General features: G+C 43.8%; 1 protein-coding gene across 1 annotated transcript in view; it reads left to right on the plus strand.

Moving 5' to 3' along the window:
* The window catches only part of LOC106566295 (breakpoint cluster region protein), a 129,128-nt gene that overhangs the window by 94,933 nt on the left and 9,875 nt on the right, over positions 1-24,320 (plus strand). The window contains 13 exon segments of the mRNA XM_014134192.2: positions 140-261; positions 472-637; positions 769-844; positions 847-887; positions 1,665-1,740; positions 2,010-2,120; positions 9,731-9,805; positions 11,818-11,915; positions 12,631-12,762; positions 15,337-15,396; positions 15,614-15,723; positions 19,583-19,722; positions 20,411-20,545. Of these exon segments, the coding sequence (XP_013989667.2) occupies positions 140-261; positions 472-637; positions 769-844; positions 847-887; positions 1,665-1,740; positions 2,010-2,120; positions 9,731-9,805; positions 11,818-11,915; positions 12,631-12,762; positions 15,337-15,396; positions 15,614-15,723; positions 19,583-19,722; positions 20,411-20,545 (1,342 nt within the window).

The raw sequence follows: 24,320 nt of genomic DNA on the forward strand, positions 1-24,320 counted from the left end.
ACACACACACACACACACACACACACACACACACACACACACCACAGTGTCTTAACCAATAGAAAATATGGAAGTGTATGGTATTGTTTGATCAGCTGATGTATAGATTGATCTGATGGCTGATTGTGTGGTCTCGTAGAACCGCCAGCTGCTGAAGGACAGCTTCATGGTGGAGCTGGTGGAGGGAGCCAGGAAGCTCCGCCATGTTTTCCTCTTCACCGACCTGCTGCTCTGCGCCAAGCTCAAGAAACAGATCGGAGGGTAAAATAGTCTTCCCATCGTTCTGTCTATGTTCAACTCTTCTTTTCTTCTAACATATTCCAGGACATGTCTGTCTTCAAGATGCTAGGATTTCTAATCATATCACTTCCTCTCTCTCTCTCTCTCTCTCTCTCTCTCTCTCTCTCTCTCTCTCTCTTTCTCTCTCTCTTTCTCTCACTCATCTTTATCTCCATCCCTCCCTCTCTACAGGAAGAGTCAGCAGTATGATTCCAAGTGGTACATCCCTCTGTCAGACCTGACCTTCCAGAACGCAGATGAGTCAGAGCCTCTGCCCATCCCCCAGGTGCCTGATGAGGAGCTGGACGCCATGAAGGTCAAGATCTCCCACATCAAGAGTGAGATCCAGAGAGAGAAGGTACGTCACAGACAGTGTACACACACACAGACACACACACACACGCGCATGCATGCATCCGCACACACACATACCATAGTATGTAAATGTAGTTAACAGGTCTTTTGACACATTTATTTTCTTCTGTCTAGCGAGCCAACAAAGGGTCGAAGGTGACTGACAGGTTGAGGAAGAAGCTGTCAGAGCAGGAGTCTCTTCTGCTGCTCACCTCCCCAGTATGGCCCTCAGAGTACACAACAGGAACGGCAAGGTGAACCCCTGTCTTCCTCTTCATCACCCTCATCATCATCAACAACAAGCTATCATCACCATCACTATCACCCTCTACATCATTACAATCACCCTCATCATCAACAACAAACTATCATCACCATCACTATCACCCTCTACATCATTACAATCACCCTCATCATCATCAACAACAAGCTATCATCACCATCACTATCACCCTCTACATCATTACAATCACCCTCATCATCATCAACAACAAGCTATCATCACCATCACTATCACCCTCTACATCATTACAATCACCCTCATCATCAACAACAACAAACTATCATCACCATCACTATCACCCTCTACATCATTACAATCACCCTCATCATCATCAACAACAAGCTATCATCACCATCACTATCACCCTCTACATCATTACAATCACCCTCATCATCATCAACAACAAGCTATCATCACCATCACTATCACCCTCTACATCATTACAATCACCCTCATCATCATCAACAACAAGCTATCATCACCATCACTATCACCCTCTACATCATTACAATCACCCTCATCATCATCAACAACAAGCTATCATCACCATCACTATCACCCTCTACATCATTACAATCACCCTCATCATCAACAACAAACTATCATCACCATCACTATCACCCTCTACATCATTACAATCACCCTTATCATCATCAACAACAAGCTATCATCACCATTACCATCACCCTCATCATCTTTGATAGACTGTATATGACTGTATTGTATTTACGTGTGTACTGTGTTTCAGGGTTACATGTTTCTGATGTCATCAGATTACGAGCGTGCTGAGTGGAAGGAGACGATCCGGGAACAGCAGAAGAAATGTAGGTGGCCCTCAGTATTCTACTGTGACTAAACCTCTTCAGTATCACTCTGTAAGCAATGAGTGTTTGAGTAAGGAGCAGCCATTGGCTCAGGTTAGATGATAGAAGATGCCCAATATTCTGACCTGTAGTCCATTGTGTAAATTGAACCACCAATTGAAACAACAAATATTTGCTCACGTGCAGCATTAACATACACACTGTACTGTGACATACTGTGTGGGTGACTCTGACCCCTGAACCCTGACCCTGTGGTTGTATGGTCCCAGGCTTCAAGAGCTTCTCCCTGACCTCCATGGAGCTACAGATGTTGACCAACTCCTGTGTGAAGCTGCAGACTGTCCACCACATCCCACTCACCATCAACAAAGAAGGCCAAGGTACCAGATGTTCCTCAATGTTCTGCTCTGACTCCTGGCCCAGAGTTTTTCTGTCAGATGTATCAACGATGTGCTCTGAAGTGGAGAAAGACTGTATCCAAAGAAAAATAGGAACAAAATAGAAGTTATGGTTGTCAGAATAGTTTGCAGTTTGTACTTGTTTGTAGTTCTTGGTCTATTTTTTAATCTTAGTTTGTATTTATATGTATTAAGGATCCCCACTACTCTTCCTATACCGTGTAAAATATTACATAACATTACATTTCATAACACTTGTCACAACACATTGAGTGTGTTCGCTCAGGCCACTACTCTACTATCACATATCTACAATACAATATCCATGTGTACGTGTGTGTAGAGTGTGTGTCTTATCATGTGTACATGTGTCTGTGCCTGTGTGTGTGTCTCTTCACAGTCCCCGCTGTTCCATAAGGTGTATAGATTTTATTTATTTTTTTACCCCTTTTTCCCACCAATTTCATGGTATCCAATTGGTAGTTACAGTCTTGTCTCATCGCTGCAACTCCCGTACGGACTCGGGAGAGGCGAAGGTCGAGAGCCGTGCATCCTCCGAAACACAACCCAGCCAAGCCACAGTGCTTCTTGACACAATGCCCGCTTAACCCTGAAGCCAGCCGCACCAATGTGTCGGAGGAAACACAGTACACCTGGCGACCGTTTCGGCGTCCATTGTGCCCGGCCCACCATAGGAGGCGCTAGAGCGCGATGGGACAAACCCTCCCCTAACCCGGACGACGCTGGGCCAATGGTGCGCCACCCCGTGGGTCTCCCGGTCGCGGCCGGCTGCGACAGAGCTTGGACTAAAACCAGGATCTCTAGTGGCACAGCTAGCACTGCGATGCAGTTCCTTAGACCACTGCGCCACTCGGGAGGCCGAAGGTCTATTTTTATCTGTTTTTTAAATCTGATTCTACTCCTTAGATCAGTTATCTGATGTGGAATAGAGTTCCATGTAACCATGGCTCTATGTAGCACTGTGCGCCTCCCATAGTCTGTTCTGGACTTGGGGACTGTGAAGAGACCTCTGGTGGCATGTCTTCTGGGGTATTTATGGGTGTCCGAGCTGTGTGCTCATAGATTGACTATCTTCCAATTTGAGCCATGAGAGATTTACATGCATATTATTAATGTTAGTTCTCCATGTACATTTAAGGGCCAGCCATGCTGCCCTGTTCTGAGCCAATTGTAATTTCCCTAAGTCCCTCTTTGTAGCACCTGACCACACGACTGAACAGTAGTCCAGGTGCGACAAAACTAGGGCCTGTAGGACCTGCCTTGTTGATAGTGCTGTTAAGAAGGTAGAGCAGGGCTTTATTTTGGACTGACTTCTCCCCATTTTAGCTACTGTTGTATCAATATGTTTTGACCATGACAGTTTACACTCCAGGGTTATTCCAAGCAGTTTAGTCACCTCAACATGCTCTATTTCCACATTATTTATTACAAGATTTAGTTGAGGTTTATGGTTTAGTGAATAATTTGTCCAAAATACAATGCTTTTAGTTTTTGAAATATTTAGGACTAACCTATTCCTTGCCACCCAGTCTGAAACTAACTGCAGCTCTTTGTTAAGTGTTGCAGTGATTTTACTCGCTGTAGTAGCTGATGTGTATAGTGTTGAGTCATCCGCATACATAGACACACTGGCTTTACTCAAGGCCAGTAGCAGGTCATTAATAAAGATTGAAAAAGAAGTAAGGGGACAGCTGCCCTGGGAAATACTTGATTCTACCTGGATTATGTTGGAGAGGCTTCCGTTAAAGAACACCCTCGGTGTTCTGTTAGACAAGTAACTCTTTATCCACAATATAGCAGGGGGTGTAAAGCCATAACACATACATTTTTCCAGCAGCAGACTATGATCGATTATGTCAAAATCCGCACTGATGTCTAACAAAACAGCTCCCACAATCTTTCTATCATCAATTTCTCTCAGCCAATCATCAGTCATTTGTGTTAGTGCCGTGCTTGTTGAATGACCTTTCCTATAAGTGTGCTGAAAGACTTTTGTCAATTTGTTTACAGTAAAATAGCATTGTATCTGGTTAAACACCATTTTTTCCAAAAGTTGACTAAGGGTTGGTAACCAGCTGATTGGTCGGCTATTTGAGCCAGTAAACAGGGCTTTACTATTCTTGGGTAGCGGAATGACTTTAGCTTCCCTCCAGGCCTGAGGGAACAAATCAAATCAAATCAAATTTATTTTTATATAGCCCTTCGTACATCAGCTGATATTCTCAAAGTGCTGTACAGAAACCCAGCCTAAAACCCCAAACAGCAAGCAAAGCATGTGAAAGAAGCACGGTGGCTAGGAAAAACTCCCTAGGAAAAACTCCCTAGAAAGGCCAAAAACCTAGGAAGAAACCTAGAGAGGAACCAGGCTATGAGGGGTGGCCAGTCCTCTTCTGGCTGTGCAGGGTGGATATTATAACAGAACATGGTCAAAATGTTAAAATGTTCATAAATGACCAGCATGGTCAAATAATAATAATCATAGTAGTTGTCGAGGGTGCAACAAGCACGTCCGGTGAACAGGTCAGGGTTCCATAGCCGCAGGCAGAACAGTTGAAACTGGAGCAGCAGCACGGCCAGGTGGACTGGGGACAGCAAGGAGTCATCATACCAGGTAGTCCTGAGGCATGGTCCTAGGGCTCAGGTCCTCCGAGAGAAAGACAGAAAGAGAGAAAGAGAGAATTAGAGAGAGCATATTTAAATACACACAGGACACCGGATAAGACAAGAGAAATACTCCAGATGTAACAGACTGACCCTAGCCCCCGACACATAAACTACTGCAGCATAAATACTGGAGGCTGAGACAGGAGGGATCAGAAGACACTGTGGCCCCATCCGATGATACCCCGGACAGGGCCAAACAGGCAGGATATAACCCCACCCACTTTGCCAAAGCACAGCCCCCACACCACTAGAGGGATGTCTCCAACCACCAACTTACCGTCCTAAGACAAGGCCGAGTATAGCCCACAACGATCTCCGCCATGGCACAACCCAAGGGGGGCGGCGCCAACCCAGACAGGAAGACCACGTCAGTGACTCAACCCACTCAAGTGACGCACCCCTCCCATGGACGGCATGGAAGAACACCGGTAGGCCAGTGACTCAGCCTCTGTAAAAGGGTTAGAGGCAGAGAATCCCAGTGGAAAGAGGGGAACCGGCAAGGCAGAGACAGCAAGGGCGGTTCGTTGCTCCAGCCTTTCCGTTCACCTTCACACTCCTGGGCCAGACTATACTTAATCATAGGACCTACTGAAGAGATAAGTCTTCAGTAAAGACTTAAAGGTTGAGACTGAGTCTGCGTCTCTCACATTGGTAGGCAGACCATTCCATAAAAATGGAGCTCTATAGGAGAAAGCCCTACCTCCAGCCGTTTGCTTAGAAATTCTAGGGACAATTAGGAGGCCTGCGTCTTGTGACCGTAGCGTACGTGTAGGTATGTACGGCAGGACCAAATCGGAAAGATAGGTAGGAGCAAGCCCATGTAATGCTTTGTAGGTTAGCAGTAAAACCTTGAAATCAGCCCTTGCCTTAACAGGAAGCCAGTGTAGGGAGGCTAACACTGGAGTAATATGATCAAATTTTTTGGTTCTAGTCAGGATTCTAGCAGCCGTATTTAGCACTAACTGAAGTTTATTTAGTGCTTTATCCGGGTAGCCGGAAAGTAGAGCATTGCAGTAGTCCAGCCTAGAAGTAACAAAAGCATGGATTAATTTTTCTAGGTCATTTTTGGACAGAAAATTTCTGATTTTTGCAATGTTACGTAGATGGAAAAAAGCTGTCCTTGAAACAGTCTTGATATGTTCTTCAAAAGAGAGATCAGGGTCCAGAGTAACGCCGAGGTCCTTCACAGTTTTATTTGAGACGACTGTACAACCATCCAGATTAATTGTCAGATTCAACAGAAGATCTCTTTGTTTCTTGGGACCTAGAACAAGCATCTCTGTTTTGTCCGAGTTTAAAAGTAGAAAGTTTGCAGCCATCCACTTCTTTATGTCTGAAACACAGGCTTCTAGCGAGGGCAATTTTGGGGCTTCACCATGTTTCATTGAAATGTACAGCTGTGTGTCGTCTGCATAGCAGTGAAATTTAACATTATGTTTTCGAATGACATCCCCAAGAGGTAAAATATATAGTGAAAACAATAGTGGTCCTAAACGGAACCTTGAGGAACACCGAAATGTACAATTGATTTGTCAGAGGACAAACCATTCACAGAGACAAACTGATATCTTTCCGACAGATAAGATCTAAACCAGGCCAGAACTTGTCCATGTAGACCAATTTGGGTTTCCAATCTCTCCAAAAGAATGTGGTGATCGATGGTATCAAAAGCGGCACTAAGATCTAGGAGCACGAGGACAGATGCAGAGCCTCGGTCTGACGTCATTAAAAGGTCATTTACCACCTTCACAAGTGCAGTCTCAGTGCTATGATGGGGTCTAAAACCAGACTGAAGCGTTTCGTATACATTGTTTGTCTTCAGGAAGGCAGTCAGTTGCTGTGCAACAGCTTTTTCTAAAATTTTGGAGAGGAATGGAAGATTCGATATAGGCCGATAGTTTTTTATAATTTCTGGATCAAGATTCGGCTTTTTTCAAGAGAGGCTTTATTACTGCCACTTTTAGTGAGCTTGGTACACATCCGGTGGATAGAGAGCCGTTTATTATGTTCAACATAGGAGGGCCAAGCACAGGAAGCAGCTCTTTCAGTAGTTTAGTTGGAATAGGGTCCAGTATGCAGCTTGAGGGTTTGGAGGCCATGATTATTTTCATCATTGCGTCCAAGAGATATAGTACTAAAACACTTTAGTATCTCCCTTGATCCTAGGTCCTGGCAGAGTTGTGCAGACTCAGGACAATGGAGCTTTGGAGGAATACCCAGATTTAAAGAGGAGTCTGTAATTTGCTTTCTAATGATCATGATCTTTTCCTCAAAGAAGTTCATAAATTTATTACTGCTGAAGTGAAAGCCATCCTCCATTTGCGAAGGCTGCTTTTTAGTTAGCTTTGCGACAGTATCAAAAAGAAATTTCGGATTGTTCTTATTTTCCTCAATTAAGTTGGAAAAATAGGATGATCGAGCAGCAGTAAGGGCTCTTCGATACTGCACGGTACTGTCTTTCCAAGCTAGTCGGAAGACTTCCAGTTTGGTGTGGCGCCATTTCCGTTCCAATTTTCTGGAAGCTTGCTTCAGAGCTCGTGTATTTTCTGTATACCAGGGAGCTAGTTTCTTATGACAGATGTTTTTAGTTTTTAGGGGTGCAACTGCATCTAGGGTATTGCGCAAGGTTAAATTGAGTTCCTCGGTTAGGTGGTTAACTGATTTTTGTCCTCTGACGTCCTTGGGTAGGCAGAGGCAGTCTGGAAGGGCATCAAGGAATCTTTGGGTTGTCTGAGAATTTATAGCACGACTTTTAATGCTCCTTGGTTGGGGTCTGAGCAGATTATTTGTTGCAATTGCAAACGTAATAAAATGGTGGTCCGATAGTCCAGGATTATGAGGAAAAACATTTAGATCCACAACATTTATTCCATGGGACAAAACTAGGTCCAGAGTATGACTGTGGCAGTGAGTAGGTCCAGAGACATGTTGGACAAAACCCACTGAGTCGATGATGGCTCCGAAAGCCTTTTGAAGTGGGTCTGTGGACTTTTCCATGTGAATGTTAAAGTCACCAAAAATTAGAATATTATCTGCTATGACTACAAGATCCGATAGGAATTCAGGGAACTCAGTGAGGAACACTGCATATGGCCCAGGAGGCCTATAAACAGTAGCTATAAAAAGTGAGTGAGTAGGCTGCATAGATTTCATGACTAGAAGCTCAAAAGACGAAAACGTCATTGTTGTTTTGTTTTTTTTGTAAATTTAAATTTGCTATCGTAAATGTTAGCAACACCTCCGCCTTTGCCGGATGCACGGGGGGTATGGTCACTAATGTAACCTGGGGGTGAGGCCTCATTTAACACAGTAAATTCATCAGGCTTAAGCCATGTTTCAGTCAGGCCAATCACATCAAGATTATTATCAGTGATTAGTTCATTGACTATAACTGCCTTGGAAGTGAGGGATCTAACATTAAGTAACCCAATTTTGAGATGTGAGGTATCACAATCTCTTTCAATAATGGCAGGAATGGAGGAGGTCTTTATACTAGTGAGATTGCTAAAGCGAACACCGCCATTTTTAATTTTGCCCAACCTAGATCGAGGCACAGACACGGTCTCAATGGGGAAAGCTGAGCTGACTACACTGACTGTGCTAGTGGCAGACTCCACTAAGCTGGCAGGCTGGCTAACAGCCTGCTGCCTGGCCTGCACCCTATTTCATTGTGGAGCTAGAGGAGTTAGAGCCCTGTCTATGTTCGTAGATAAGATGAGAGCACCCCTCCAGCTAGGATGGAGTCCGTCACTCCTCAACAGGCCAGGCTTGGTCCTGTTTGTGGGTGAGTCCCAGAAAGAGGGCCAATTATCTACAAATTCTATCTTTTGGGAGGGGCAGAAAACAGTTTTCAACCAGCGATTGAAAATATGGCAAATTGGAGTGGCAATATCGTCCGCTATTATCCTCAGTAATTTTCCAACCAAGTTGTCAGACCCCGGTGGCTTGTCATTGTTGATTGACAACAATAATTTTTTCACTTCTTCCACACTCACTTTACGGAATTCAAAATGACAATGCTTGTCTTTCATAATTTGGTCAGATATACTTGGATGTGTAGTGCCAGCGTTTGTTGCTGGCATGTTATGCCTAAGTTTGCTAATCTTGCCAATGAAAAAAACATTAAAGTAGTTGGCAATATCAGTGGGTTTTGTGATGAATGAGCCATCTGATTTAATGATAGAGCTGAGTTTGCCTTTTGGCCCAAAATGTAATTGAAGGTGCTCCAAAGCTTTTTGCTATCATTCTTTACGTCATTTATCTTTGTTTCATGGTGTAGTTTAGTTTCTAGAGTGAAGAGAATAGAGTTATTTGGGGTTCTTTATAGTTTCATTCAGCATTCCAATGTTAACATGGATCTACAGGTAATTGCCACTGCCAAAATAAAGGAAACACCAACATAAAGTGTCTTAATAGGGTGTTGAGACACCAGAACAGCTTCAATGTGACTTGGCATAGATTCTACAAGTGTCTGGAACTTTATTGGAGGGATGAAACACCATTCTTCCATGAGAAATTCCATAATTTGGTGTTTTCTTGATGGTGGTGAAAAACGCGGTTTCAGGCGCCACTCCAGAATCTCCCATATGTGTTCAGATCTGGTGACTGAGACACACACACGCCATTTCAACCCCCTATACTCCTTTGAGACCCCCCTTTCAAAGTCACTGACATCTCTTCTAGCCATGGATGTCAAAATAATGGGCAACTGGGCTTTTTATACATGACCCTGAGCATGATGCCATGTTAATTGCTTAATTAACTCAGGAACCACACCTGTGTGAAAGCACCTGCTTTCAGTATACTTTGTATCCCTCATTTACTCAAGTGTTTCCTTTATTTTGGCAGTTTACCTGTATCTTCCATTCCTCTCTAAGCCTTCATCTCTCTTCCTTGTGTTTTTCCAGAGGATGAATCCCCTGGCCTCCATGGATTCCTGAATGTAATCGTCCACTCGGCCTCGGGCCTCAAACAGAGCTTGAGTGAGTGACCCTCCACCGAGAAGTGCCTCTATACTGTACATACCTTACAGGAGTAATGACACAGGCATTAGTCTGCGCCCCAAATGGCACGCTATTCCCTTTATAGTGCACTACTCTGGTCAAAAGTAGTACACTATATAGGGAATAGGGTGTAATTTAGGACACACTGATACTCTAAGCTTACAGGGGCCACAGCTGTTCTGTAAAACAGAACTGTTCTGGTGAATGTCATATAATTTGATAGAGGTTACTTCAACATATATTTCATGTGATTTTGTAATAACATTGTTAAAAAATTGTTCTCATCAACAGTAGTATGCTTTACGTTTATGACAGTTCATTTAAAGAGGGTATCATATTGAGATCACATAGAGAAGTTTTCCTGACCAAAATGGCTGATTTTTTTTGTTGCTAGGATGACAATGTCCATTCTACTCTTCTGTTTAATTTTGTGTTGTATCGTCATAGAGACCACCACTAGTCGTAGTCTTTTGGGTGAATCTACAGTTGAAGTCGGAAGTTTACACACACTTAGGTTGGAGTCATTAAAACTCGTTTTTCAACAAATCCACAAATTTCTTGTTAACAAACTATAGTTTTGACAAGTCGGTTAGAACATCTACTTTGTGCATGACACAAGTAATTTTGTACATGACACAAGTCAATTGGAGGTGTACCTGTGGATGTATTTCAAGGCCTACCTTCAAACTCAGTGCCTCTTTGCTTGACATCATGGGAAAATCTAAAGAAATCAGCCAAGACCTCAGAAAATAAATTGTAGACCACAAGTCTGGTTCATCCTTGGGAGCAATTTCCAAATGCCTGAAGGTACCATGTTCATCTGTACAAACAATAGTACGAAAGTATAAACACCATGGGACCATGCAGCCGTCATACCGCTCAGGAAGGAGACGCGTTCTGTCTCCTAGAGATGAACGTACTTTGGTGCGAAAGTGCAAATCAATCCCAGAACAACAGCAAAGGACCTTGTGAAGATGCTGGAGGAAACAGGCACAAAAGTATATATATCCACAGTAAAACAAGTCCTATATCGACATAGCCTGAAAGGCCGCTCAGCAAGGAAGAAGCCACTGCTCCAAAACCGCCATAAAAAAAAGCCAGACTATGGTTTACAACTGCACATGGGGACAAAGATTGTACTTTTTGGAGAAATGTCCTCTGGTCCGATGAAACAAAAATAGAACTGTTTGGCCATAATGACCATCGTTATGTTTGGAGGAAAAAGGGGGAGGCTTGCAAGCCGAAGAAAACCATCCCAACCGTGAAGCACGGGGGTGGCAGCATGATGTGGGGGTGCTTTGCTGCAGGAGGGACTGGTGCACTTCACAAAATAGATGGCATCATGAGGATGGAAAATTATGTGGATATATTGAAGCAACATCTGAAGACATCAGTCAGGAAGTTAAAGCTTGGTCGCAAATGGGTCTTCCAAATGGACAAAGACCCGAAGCATACTTCCAAAGTTGTGGCAAAATGGCTTAAGGAAAACCAAGTCAAGGTATTGGAGTGGCCATCACAAAGCCCTGACCTCAAACCTATAGAACATTTGTGAGCAGGACTGAAAAAGTGTGTGCGAGCAGGGAGGCCTACAAACCTGACTCAGTTACACCAGCTCTGTCAGGAGGAATGGACCAAAATTCACCCAACTTATTGTGGGAAGCTTGTGGAAGGCTACCCGAAATGTTTGAGCCAAGTTAAACAATTTAAAGGCCATGCTACCAAATGCTAATTGAGTGTATGTAAACTTCTGACCCACTGGGAATGTGATGAAAGAAATAAAAGATGAAATAAAATCATTCTCTCTACTATTATTCTGACATTTCACATTCTTATAATAAAGTGGTGATCCTAACTGACCTAAGACAGGGAATTTTTACTAGGTATAAATGTCAGGAATTGTGAAAAACTGAGATTAAATATATTTGGCTAATGTGTATGTAAACTTCCGACTTCAACTGTAACTGTGACTGCATCTCCTCTTCTCCTCTCAGATCTGTACTGCACGTTAGAGGTGGACTCCTTTGGCTACTTTGCGAACAAAGCCAAGACGCGGGTGTATCGCTATACCACAGAGCCCAAATGGAACGAGGTAAGAACTTGTACTGGTATTACCAGACATATGCAGAGTACAGTATCTGCATTTTCTGGGTACTACCAAGACCAAGACATCTGGTGTTGTGATGTTATAGTGTCTTAATGAGAAAGCCGTATGGCCTCTTCAGTAAGGAGGTAACGGCAGAAAGCACACAAACACACAGTCGTCACGTATTTCGGTGCTGGATGTCAGAGCCAAACACAAAGTGCTTGTGTGTCATGAGAGCTATTGTGTTTAAAAACACAATCGGTGAATTTGTTTATCTGCAGCAGGAATTTTCCATCAGGCCCAAGGAACTGCTGCTGCTTCTGCTGCTTAATTACATTGCTCAGCAAAGTGGAAATAGTGTCAGCTAATGAGGAGCTTCTGATGACTCATGTCTGTAGAAATGTTAATGGAATGTGTTGCGGCCCCTAACCGTGTGGAAACCATATGCAGTGTGTTCTTTTACATAACTACCAGGAACCTCCGTCAGCTGTGCTGTCTGCTGTTGACAATACATTCACATTTACAGCACTTAACTGATAACGTATACACTCTTAGAAAAAAGGTGCTATCTAGAACCTAAAGGAACCGACTTCGGCGGAAGTCGTGACAATTGGTCCTTCGAGAAATGACTGTAAAGCTACTTTAGGCAACCTGTGGTTTCTGTGGCATTTTCTCTCCTAACGTCTCTCTGTCTCTCTCTCTGTCTCTCTCTCTGCTTCAGGAGTTTGAGATAGACCTGGAGGGCTCTCAGACCCTGAGGCTGCTGTGTTATGAGAAGAGCTACAACAAGACTAAGCAGAACAAAGAGGACGGAGACAGCACCGACCGCATCATCGGCAAAGGACAGATCCCGGTACGTCATCACCTTCACGCTCTTACGTCACCATAGTAACATAGCCTGATGACATTATGGTTATGACAGTGTGGTGAGATTGTGGTCCCAATGTCCTAGATGTGGACTAGACACTGCTGAGTGCTCAGCTGATATAATTAATGAATTAGCTAATTATGTGAGTAGTAGGATAGACTGTCTACAGTGATTAGATGTGTAAATTCCAGACTTAGAACCTGCAAAAAGGTATCTAATAGGTAAATAGACCTGCCGAGCTCTAGTCATAACCCAACTGAGCTTCAGAACCAGATAGTTGATCCAGTAACCTGTGAAAAGCTGTAGAGAGACCGAGGACAACACTTGGATTGGGTCATGATCAGGAGTTATGAGTTGAGTGAACTGCTCTTCTTTGCTTTTATTCATTTAATTATGTTTTTTGCTTTGAGAAATGTATGTTAGAGGGTACAGTATCAGCCCATCTTGACTGTGGTTGAATCAGGGTCCATAATTAATGTGTTCTTCCTGTAAATATCATGTGCCTCTGATGAGTCTGACCCATGGGTAACCAGATCTGGTGTGTGTGCGCGCACGTCTCTTTTTGCATGTGGGTGGTGAGGGATGGAGTGCTGGATAGGGCCTGGTAGGCTTTGTGTACATAGACCTTCATGTTTCAAGGAAAGGCAGGTGAATAAAGACATTGGTTAGTGTATCAGAGCCATGGAGCCTCTGCTTTGATCTGGTCCACGTCCTGGGAGGGGTGTACTGTTCCCTATTCCCCCCCCCCCCATTTGGACAGGTGTGTGTGTGTGTGTGTAAACCTTTCAGTATTCAGTGATGTCCAATAACAGACACAGTTACCCGGCCAGGGGCAGTCTTGCAGGATGTAGTTGCCCCCAAAAACGAGTTAAGTTTTGCAATTTCACAAGGTGTTAATGTTGGGGAAGATGTAGCTGATCCTGGATCTGTACCTAGGGGGAAACTATACCCTAGAGAAGGGCCATTCATGGTGGCTGGAGACAGTGAGTTCTTCTCTGGTTTGTCAAAATCAATAAAACCAAATTGTATTTTTCACGTGCACCGAATACAACAGGATGAAGACTTGAAATACTTACTGCTTAGATGTGGATATACATCCCCTCCAGTGGTAACCATGGTAACTGGATAATTGCCATGCCAACTGTGATGGTGGTTCAAAAATGTGTAATCAAACTGTGTGAATGCTCATCAACGCAGAATCATCCCTACCCCAGTCTGTACATACTGTACCATGTGTTTGCTTATGGATTACTGTGTTCTCTCATCCTCTGATGTATGTGCTATGTTGCTCAGTAGTCTTCTAATACATAGCTTCTATCTGGCTTCATAATGATGGAGAGAGACCATGTCCCCAGGCGGTTCACACACAAACACACACAGCAGTGGGCCATGTTGCCAAAGCTGAGCAGCTTTGTATGAAAGCTCCAGCTGATGATTCAGATAAACTTTTCATCCAAACACACATATAGAGGGTGGGAATTTGGCACACTGGGCTGGGCTCGCTAGGCAGGGTGTAGTGGGGGGAGGGGGGGACACCCAGTGAAGAGAGGGGTCGGTAGGGTTACCCAAGGCTTGGCTGGAGGCCACTGGGGGGATGGTGCATTTTACAGCTTACACCGAAACTAACTTAAGCAGAGGGATTAGCTGTAACTAATAGAGAAGAGAGGAGGAGAGAGGGAAGAAAAGCAGGAGGGGGGATAATGCAGAAGAGAGGGGAGGAGACCGAGAGAGGTGCAGAAACAAGCGGTCGTCCTGTAGTGCAATCCACACCTGTGTGTATAAGGACGTACTTTAGCTTGTGATCCTCACACACTCCTCAGAGCGAGCGCGGCAGGTGTGTGTAGGGTGAAACAGCTTTCCTGGACCACTGGAGATCATTATCGACTGGGCTGAGTTAGGCTACACACAGAGACAGGATACACACCTACTGAGACTACAGCTCTACTGACGGAGGAAAAGAAAGAAAGAAAGAGGACCAAAAGAGAGAAAGAGGAGGAGAAAAGAATGAGAGGAGCAGTATGGGCCTGATTTGAGCATCTACCACCAACTCCCTCATACCACAGAACATGTATACTAGACCGAAGCCAACTGGATAAAGAATATCTTACTAGTTTGGAGACTTTGACAGTTTCTCTACACAGAGAGCCATGACAGGTGAAGTAGTTGAGGACAGAGGAGATGGGATGCAAGGCAAGGCCTACACTCTGTTGGCCAGACACTGCCTGCAGCAATGTCAGTGTGGAGGGCACTATGGAGAGGGAGAGGGGCGACCTACCGGGGGGGGGGTCGAAGCCATGGAGGTGTGTACGCAGTGCCCTGCTAAGACGCATGGTAACCCCCCTCACTGATAGGACAACTGATGTTCAATAGTTTGACAGAAACAAATAATATATACGGAGAGGGGAATTGTGTGTGTGTGTGTGTGTGTGTGTGTGCGCACTGATGATGCATTATAAGGTAGCCTAATGTTGGCGTTTTCTTGTCTGTATGTGTGTTTGAGTCTGTTAGTGTCTGTGTGTATTGGTGTACTAACCAACCATCTGGTTTTGCTCCCTCCAGCTTGATCCCCAGACGCTCCAAGGCAAAGACTGGCAGAGAACGGTTGTCCCCATGACCGGGGTGAGTCCGTGTGGGAGTGTGTCGGCACCGTTAAAAGGAGGAGTCTGTGTTTGTGCCATGCCATGTGATCCTATAAATGTTGGTTGTTACTTATCCTTAACTCTTATCCTTAACTCTTATCTGTAACTGATCTGCTTCTTATCTTTACTAACTAACCATCTGTTGTCATTGTAAATTGGTTTAAACTGTCATTTCACCCTTTCTCCCATTGCTCCAGATGGAGGTAAAGCTTTCTATGAAGTTTACCAGCCGAGAGTTTAGTCTGAAGAGGATGCCATCACGGAAACCCATGGGCGTGTTTGGAATCAAGATTTCCACAGTGACCAAGTGAGTTCAATAGTGCCCTCATATAAATATATCCTGAACACACTCCCTGACCACCTACAGCTGAAGTGGGAAGTTTACATCCACTTAGGTTGGAGTCATTAAAACTCGTTTTTCAACCACTCCACAAATGTCTTGTTAACAAACTATAGTTTTGGCACGTCTGTTAGGACATCTACTTTGCACATATAATTTTTCCAACAATTGTTTACAGACAGATTATTTCACTTATAATTCACTGTATCACAATTCCAGTGGGTCAGAAGTTTACATACACTAAGTTGACTGTGCCTTTAAACAGCTTGGAAAAATCCAGAAAACGATATCATGGCTTTAGAAGCTTCTGATAGGCTAAGTGACATAATTTGGGTCAATTGGAGGTGTACCTGTGGATGTATTTCAAGGCCTACCTTCAAAATCAGTGCCTCTTTGCTTGACATCATGGGAAAATCAAAAGAAATCAGCCAAGACCTCAGAAAGAAAATTGTAGACCTCCACAAGTCTGGTTCATCCTTGGGAGCAATTTCCAAATGCCTGAAGGTACCACGTTCATCTGTACAAAAAATAGTATAAACACCATGGGACATCGCAGCCGTCATACCGCTCAGGAAGGAGACGCGTTCTGTCTCCTAGAGATGAACATATGTTGGTGCGAAAAGTGCAAATCAATCCCAGAACAACAGCAAAGGACCTTGTGAAGATGCCGGAGGAAAGTATCTATATCCACAGTAAAACAAGTGGCCGCTCAGCAAGGAAGAAGCCACTGCTCCAAAACCACCATAAAAAAGCCAGACTACAGTTTGCAACTGCACATGGGGACAAAGATTGTACTTTTTGGAGAAATGTCCTCTGGTCTGATGAAACAAAAATAGAACTGTTTGGCCATAATGACCATCGTTATGTTTGGAGGAAAAAGGGGGAGGCTTGCAAGCCGAAGAACACCATCCCAACCATGAAGCACGGGGGTGGCAGCATCATGATGTGGGGGTGCTTTGCTGCAGGAGGGACTATTGCACTTCACAAAATAGATGGCATCATGAGGGAGGACATTTATGTGGATATATTGAAGGAACATCTCAAGACATCAGTCAGGAAGTTAAAGCTTGGTTGCAAATGGGTCTTCCAAATGGACAATGACCCCAAGCATACTTCCAAAGTTGTGGCAAAATGGCTTAAGGACAACAAAGTCAAGGTATTGGAGTGGCCATCACAAAGCCCTGAACTCAATCCTATAGAAAATTTGTGAGCAGGACTGAAAAAGCGTGTGAGAGCAAGAAGGCCTACAATCCTGACTCAGTTACACCAGCTCTGTCAGGAGGAATGGGCCAAAATTCACCCAACTTATTGTGGGAAGCTTGTGGAAGGCTACCTGAAACGTTTGACCCAAGATAAACAATTTAAAGGCAATGCTACCAAATACTAATTGAGTGTATGTAAACATCTGACCCACTGGGAATGTGATGAAAGAAATAAAAGCTTAAATAAATCATTCTCTCTTCTATTATTCTGATATTTCACATTCTTAAAATAAAGTGGTGATCCTAACTAGCCTCAGACTAGAAGATTTTTACTACGATTAAATATCAGAAATTGTGAAAAACTGAGTTTAAATATATTTGGCTCAGGTATATGTAAACTTCTGACTTCAACTGTATATGGTAACCATGCAGAAAGCCTGCTGTAACACAGCCAGAGAATCTCTCTGAGGAAAGGAGGAGGAAGAAGATGGGGAGGAGAGGAGGGAGGTAGAGGGACGGACCCCCTGTGGTGATTGTGAGCCTTTCAATCCACATAATCCCAACTACATTCCCATGTCACGACTCACTCACTCCCCCATGCACCAGCCCTGGTCAGGAACTGATCTGTTCCCCTTCTTCAGTCTGATAAGAGATCACAAAAAGTCTGGGAAAGCATCTGGCAAACCTCTGTTTATTCCCAAATGGCACCCTACTCCCTATATAGTGCACCACTTTTGACCAGAGCTCTATGGGCCATGGTCAAAGGTAGTACACTATGTAAGGAGGAATGTGCCATTTGGGACACTGCCTGAGAATAGCAAAGCAACAAAAGAGAGATTTGGTTGGTTTTTACAGAAGGGAAATGTCATTGATAAGAAGACAATAGGGAGGGGGAGAGGGGGAGAGGGGGAGAGGAGGAGAGCGGGAGAGAGAGGGAGAGAGGGAGAGGGGGAGAGATCCTTACTGGAAAATACACACAAGCTCTGAGGCCCTAGGCATACAATTAGTGTAGAATCTTTGAATCTTGAGTGGTTGTACAATAGTCCTAAATCAATATAAACAATGATGTTACTCTTAACGTGCCTTTGTGCCTTGTATGCTCCTCCACCACTAGATCTCCTCTTTGCAGCAGTTAGATAGATACAGAGTGGTCTTTTATGATCTTGTAAGTATTATTGGTTGTGGCTACTACTCTACTCTACACAGACTCTGAGTGTTCCTATGGTGCACACTTTGGTGGTACACACTTTGGTGGTACATACTTTGGTGGTGCATACTTTGGTGGTGCATACTTTGGTGGTGCATACTTTGGTGGTGCACACTTTGGTGGTGCATACTTTGGTGGTACACACTTTGGTGGTGCATACTTTGGTGGTGCATACTTTGGTGGTGCATACTTTGGTGGTACACACTTTGGTGGTGCATACTTTGGTGGTGCATACTTTGGTGGTGCATACTTTGGTGGTGCACACTTTGGTGGTGCATACTTTGGTGGTGCACACTTTGGTGGTGCATACTTTGGTGGTACACACTTTGGTGGTGCATACTTTGGTGGTGCATACTTTGGTGGTGCACACTTTGGTGGTGCATACTTTGGTGGTACACACTTTGGTGGTGCATACTTTGGTGGTGCATACTTTGGTGGTGCATACTTTGGTGGTACACACTTTGGTGGTGCATACTTTGGTGGTACACACTTTGGTGGTACATACTTTGGTGGTGCATACTTTGGTGGTACACACTTTGGTGGTACATACTTTGGTGGTGCATACTTTGGTGGTGCATACTTTGGTGGTGCACACTTTGGTGGTGCATACTTTGGTGGTACACACTTTGGTGGTGCATACTTTGGTGGTACATACTTTGGTGGTGTCTATCTATGGAGAGACTGTCTTAATGGCCCTTGGCATGGGGCACTGAGCAGGCACCTGGCAGGCAGTGTGCCCATCCTCAGACAGTCCCTCAGTTGTCCCCTGGCCTCACCTGGCATGGCCTGGCAGCATGCTCCACAGGGCGGTTGGCAGCAGCGGGCACTGTCACTATGGGCAGTAGGCTCTGGGTACAGTGGGCAGTGGGCACACAGACAGACAGAGGTGAGTGTGGGAGAGGGAGAGAGAGCAGTTGAGGTTAGGTTTGTTGCCAATGTTGGTGAGTGACGCTAATGAGGATTGCTAGTAACGAGTGGACTAATAAGGTTAAACAGCATGGCCAGTTAAGGCTGGAGAGACAGCATGTCACCAATAACACCAACAGAGAACAAACATCACTGCAGAGCTGCCTGCCAGTGCCAGCTCGACCTGCGCGCTGTAGTCCGTGAACTCACAACAGAACACACAGCGGTAGTTGTGCATATTGTCACCAGGATAATAATAAACATGATAAAGTACACAGTCAATGTGTGTTTATATTTTGCGTTCACATACTACAAGAATGCAGCGACAGCCAGCAGTACACCTCATTGTCAGTGGGAATGTTTTTTGTTGTTTTAATAATTGCTCACACATTTTTGATACTATTACATTTAAAGATGCAACTGTGCATCCAACTGAAAAATATCCCCATGGTATGCTGTTCCTTAACTAACTGTCTGTCTGTCTGTCTGTCTGTCTGTCTCCCCATGCCAGACGGGAGCACTCCAAGGTTCCCTACATCGTCAGACAGTGTCTGGAGGAGATTGAGCGGAGGGGCATGGAGGAGGTGGGAATCTACCGGGTCTCAGGGGTGGCTACAGACATCCAGGCCCTGAAGGCTGCCTTCGACACCAGTGAGTACCAAGGCCTTACTTCCCCCTGGCTCCCCCTCTCAGTAAAGCCCTGGAAGTGGGAATAGGCTACAGTATAGCATATGGCATACTCTCTGTGGACTTTCTGTAGCTTGGTGGAACCAGCCTTGATACGTGAAGTGAAATACAGTACTGAATGCAGCAATCAGGCCGCTTCCATCAGGCTGGTTCCATCAGGCTATCCTCTCTGTGCACTCCCTTGCAAATTCAAGTCTATTGGACTGACTACTGTAGGATCAATGTGTCTTACCCTGCTCTGTCCCCTAGGTCAACTTCTGATTATGGTGCTCCGTTGTTGGGAATCATGGGTACATTTTCCATATGTCAAGTTTGGGTGCTTAACCCAGTTTAATTTCTTGTGTAGGCTTACTAATTCCTATGTGTGGGTGTACTAGTGTTAGCATTTTGTGTTTTTGTGTGCGTGTGTAGGAACGTTTGTGTGTGTGCATTTGTGTGTGCACTCGTGTGTGGTGATTTCTCTGATTATGACATTTACAGCTTAGTTTGGGGGGCATGTTGCGTCCTCAGCCAATGTCTTTCTGCCAATGATCTGAGGTGCAGTGTGTTTTTGTGAATGGCAGAAATAACAGAGGCTGGCTGCCTCCCCATCCGCTGTTGCCATGGCTACACTTTCTACCTGTCTTCCTGAGCATTGCCATCTTTCCCACAGACAACAAAGACGTGTCTGTGATGATGAGTGAGATGGATGTGAACGCCATCGCCGGGACTCTGAAGCTGTACTTCAGAGAGCTGCCAGAACCCCTCTTCACCGACGACCTGTACCCCAACTTCGCAGGAGGCATTGGTCAGTCACAGGCCTTTGACAGGGCCAACAGCCACTTATACAGTACCAGTCAAAACCTACTCATTCCAGGGTTTTTCTTTATTTTTACTATTTTCTACATTGTAGAATAATAGTGAAGACATCTAAACTATGAAATAACATATATGGAATCATGTAGTAACCAAAAAAGTGTTAAATTCTTCAAAGTAGCCTCCCTTTGCCTTGATGACAGCTTTGCACACTCTTGGCATTCTCTCAACCAGCTTCATGATGAATGCTTTTCCAACAGTCTTGAAGGAGTTCCCACATATGCTGAGCCCTTGTTGGCTGCTTTTCCTTCACTCTGCGGTGATTGTGGAGGCCAGATAATCTGATGCAGCACTCCATCACTCTCCTTGGTCAAATAGCCTGGAGGTGTGTTTTGAGTCATTGTCCTGTTGAAAAACAAATGATAGTCCCAATTAAGCGCAAACCAGATGGGATGGCGTATCGCTACAGAATGCTGTTGTAGCCATGCTGGTTAAGTGTGCCTTGAATTCCAAATAAATCCCTGACAGTGTCACCAGCAAAGCAACCCCACACCATCACACCTCCTCTTCCATGCTTCACGTGGGAACCACACATGTGGAGATTCGAGGTCGACCGATTAATCGGCATGGGCGATTAATTAGGGCCGATTTTCGAATTTTCATATCAATCGGTTATCGGCCTTTTTTGGACGCCGATTATGGCCGATTACATTACAATCCACGGAGAGACTGCGTGGCAGGTTGACCACCTGTTACGCGAGTGCAGCATCAAAAGGACCTTGTGGCTGCAAGGAGCCAAGGTAAGTTGCTAGCTAGCATTAAACTTATATTATAAAAAACAATCAATCTTCACATAATCACTAGTTAACTACACATGGTTGATGATATTACTAAGTTAACTAGCTTGTTCTGCGTTGCATATAATCTATGTGGTGGCTGTTAATTTATTATCGAATCACAGCCTACTTCAACTTCGCCAAACGGGTGATGATTTAACAAAAGCGCATTCGCGAAAAAAGCACAATTGTTGCAACAATGTACCTAACCATAATATATATATTTTTTAAATGTTTTTTTAAACCTGCATATGTAGTTAAAAGAAATTCATGATAGCAGGCAATATTATCTAGGGAAATTGTGTCACTTCTCTTGCGTTCAGTGCAAACAGAGTCAGGGTGTATGCAACACTTTGGGCCGCCTGGCTCGTTGCGAACTGTGTGAAGACCATTTCTTCCTAACAAAGACCGTAATTCATTTACCAGAATTTGACATAATTATGACATAACATTGAAGGTTGTGCAATGTAACAGGAGTATTTAGACTTAGGGACGCCACCTGTTAGATAAAATACGGAACGGTTCTGTATTTCACTGAAAGAATAAACGTTTTGTTTTCTAAATGATAGTTTCTGGATTTGACCATATTAATGACCAAAGGCTTGTATTTCTGTGTGTTTATTATATTATAATTAAGTATATGATTGGATATTTCATAGAGCAGTCTGACTGAACGGTGGTATGCAGCAGCAGGCTCGTAAGCATTCATTCAAACAGCAGCTCTTAGCAATGCTTGAAGCCCCGCGCTGTTTATTGTATTTATTTATTTTATTTTATTTCACCTTTATTTAACCAGGTAGGCAAGTTGAGAACAAGTTCTCATTTACAACTGCGACCTGGCCAAGATAAACCAAAGCAGTTCGACACATATAACACAGAGTTACACATGGAGTAAAACAAACATACAGTCAATAATACAGTAGAAAAATAAGTCTATATACAATGTTAGCAAATGAGGTGAGATAAGGGAGGTAAAGGCAATAAATAGGCCATGGTGGCGAAGTAAATACGATATAGCAATTAGTGTGCAAAGTAGAAATACTGGGGTGCAAAGGAGCAAAATAAATAAATAAATACAGTAGGGGAAGATGTAGTTGTTTGGGCTATTTATAGATGGGCTATGTGCAGTGATCTGTGAGCTGCTCTGACAGCTGGTGCTTAAAGCTAGTGAGGGAGATAAGTGTTTCCAGTTTCAGAGATTTTTGTAGTTCGTTCCAGTCATTGGCAGCAGAGAACTGGAAGGAGAGGCGGCCAAAGGCGGAATTGGCTTTGGGGGTGACAAGTGAGATATACCTGCTGGAACGCGTGATACGGGTGGGTGCAGCTATGGTGACCAGCGAGCAGAGATAAGGCGGGACTTTACCTAGCAGGGTCTTGTAGATGACCTGGAGCCAGTGGGTTTAGCGACGAGTATGAAGCGAGGGCCAGCCAACGAGAGCGTACAGGTCGCAGTGGTGGGTTGTATAAGGGGCTTTGGTGACAAAACGGATGGCACTGTGATAGACTGCATCCAATTGGTTGAGTAGGGTTTTGGAGGCTATTTTGTAAATTACATCGCCAAAGTTGAGGATCGGTAAGATGGTCAGTTTTACGAGGGTATGTTTGGCAGCATGAGTGAAGGATGCTTTGTTGCGAAATAGGAAGCCAATTCTAGATTTAACTTTGGATTGGAGATCTTTTATGTGAGTCTGGAAGGAGAGTTTACAGTCTAACCAGACACCTAGGTATTTGTAGTTGTCCACATATTCTAAGTCAGAACCGTCCAGAGTAGTGATGCTGGATTTTTATGATTTTTATGTTTATGACTTCAAGCCTATCAACCCCCGAGATTAGGCTGGAAATACTAAAGTGCCTATAAGAACATCCAATAGTCAAAGGTATATGAAATACAAATGGTATAGAGAGAAATAGTCCTATAATTCCTATAATAACTACAACCTAAAATGTCTTAACTGGGAATATTGAAGACTCATGTTAAAAGGAACCACCAGCTATCAAATGTTCTCATGTTCTGAGCAAGGAACTTAAACGTTAGCTTTTTTACATGGCACATATTGCACTTTTACTTTTTTCTCCAACACTGTGTTTTTGCATTGTTTAAACCAAATTGAACGTTTCATTATTTATTTGAGACTAAATTAATTTTATTTATGTATTATATTAAGTTAAAATAAAAGTGTTTATTGTTCATTCAGTATTGTTGTAATTGTCATTTATTTACAAATATATAAAAACCGGCCGATTAACCGGTATCAGCTTTTTTTGTCCTCCAATAATCGGTATCGGTATTGGTGTTGAAAAATCATAATCGGTCGACCTCTAGTGGAGATCATCCATTCACCTACTCTGCGTCTCACAAAGACACGGGGATTGGAACCAAAAATCTCAAATTTGGACTCATCAGACCAAAGGACATATTTCCACCGGTCTAATGTCCATTGCTTGTGTTTCTTGGCCCAAGCAAGTCCTCTTATTGGTGTCCTTTCGTAGTGGTTTCTTTGCAGCAATTCAACCATGAAGGCTTAATTCACGCAGTCTCCTCTGAACAGTTGATGTTGAGATGTGTCTGTTACTTGAACTCTGTGAAGCATTTATTTGGGCTGCAATCTGAGGTACAGTTAACTCTAATGATCTTATCATCTGCAGCAGAGGTAACTCTGGGTCTTCCTTTACTGTGGTGGTCTTCATGAGAGCCAGTTTCATCATAGCAACTGCACTTGAAGAAATTTTCAAAGTTCTTGACATTTTCTGAATTGACTGACCTCCATGTCTTAAAGTAATGATGGGCTGTCGTTTCTCTTTGCTTATTTGAGCTGTTCTTGCCATAATATGGACTTGGTCTTTTACCAAATAGGGCTATCTTCTGTATACCACCCCTACCATGTCACAACACAACTGATTGGCTCAAACCCATTAAGAAGGAAAGAAATT

The sequence above is a fragment of the Salmo salar genome, chromosome ssa01, assembly GCF_905237065.1.
Source record: "Salmo salar chromosome ssa01, Ssal_v3.1, whole genome shotgun sequence".
Lineage (NCBI taxonomy): Eukaryota > Metazoa > Chordata > Actinopteri > Salmoniformes > Salmonidae > Salmo > Salmo salar.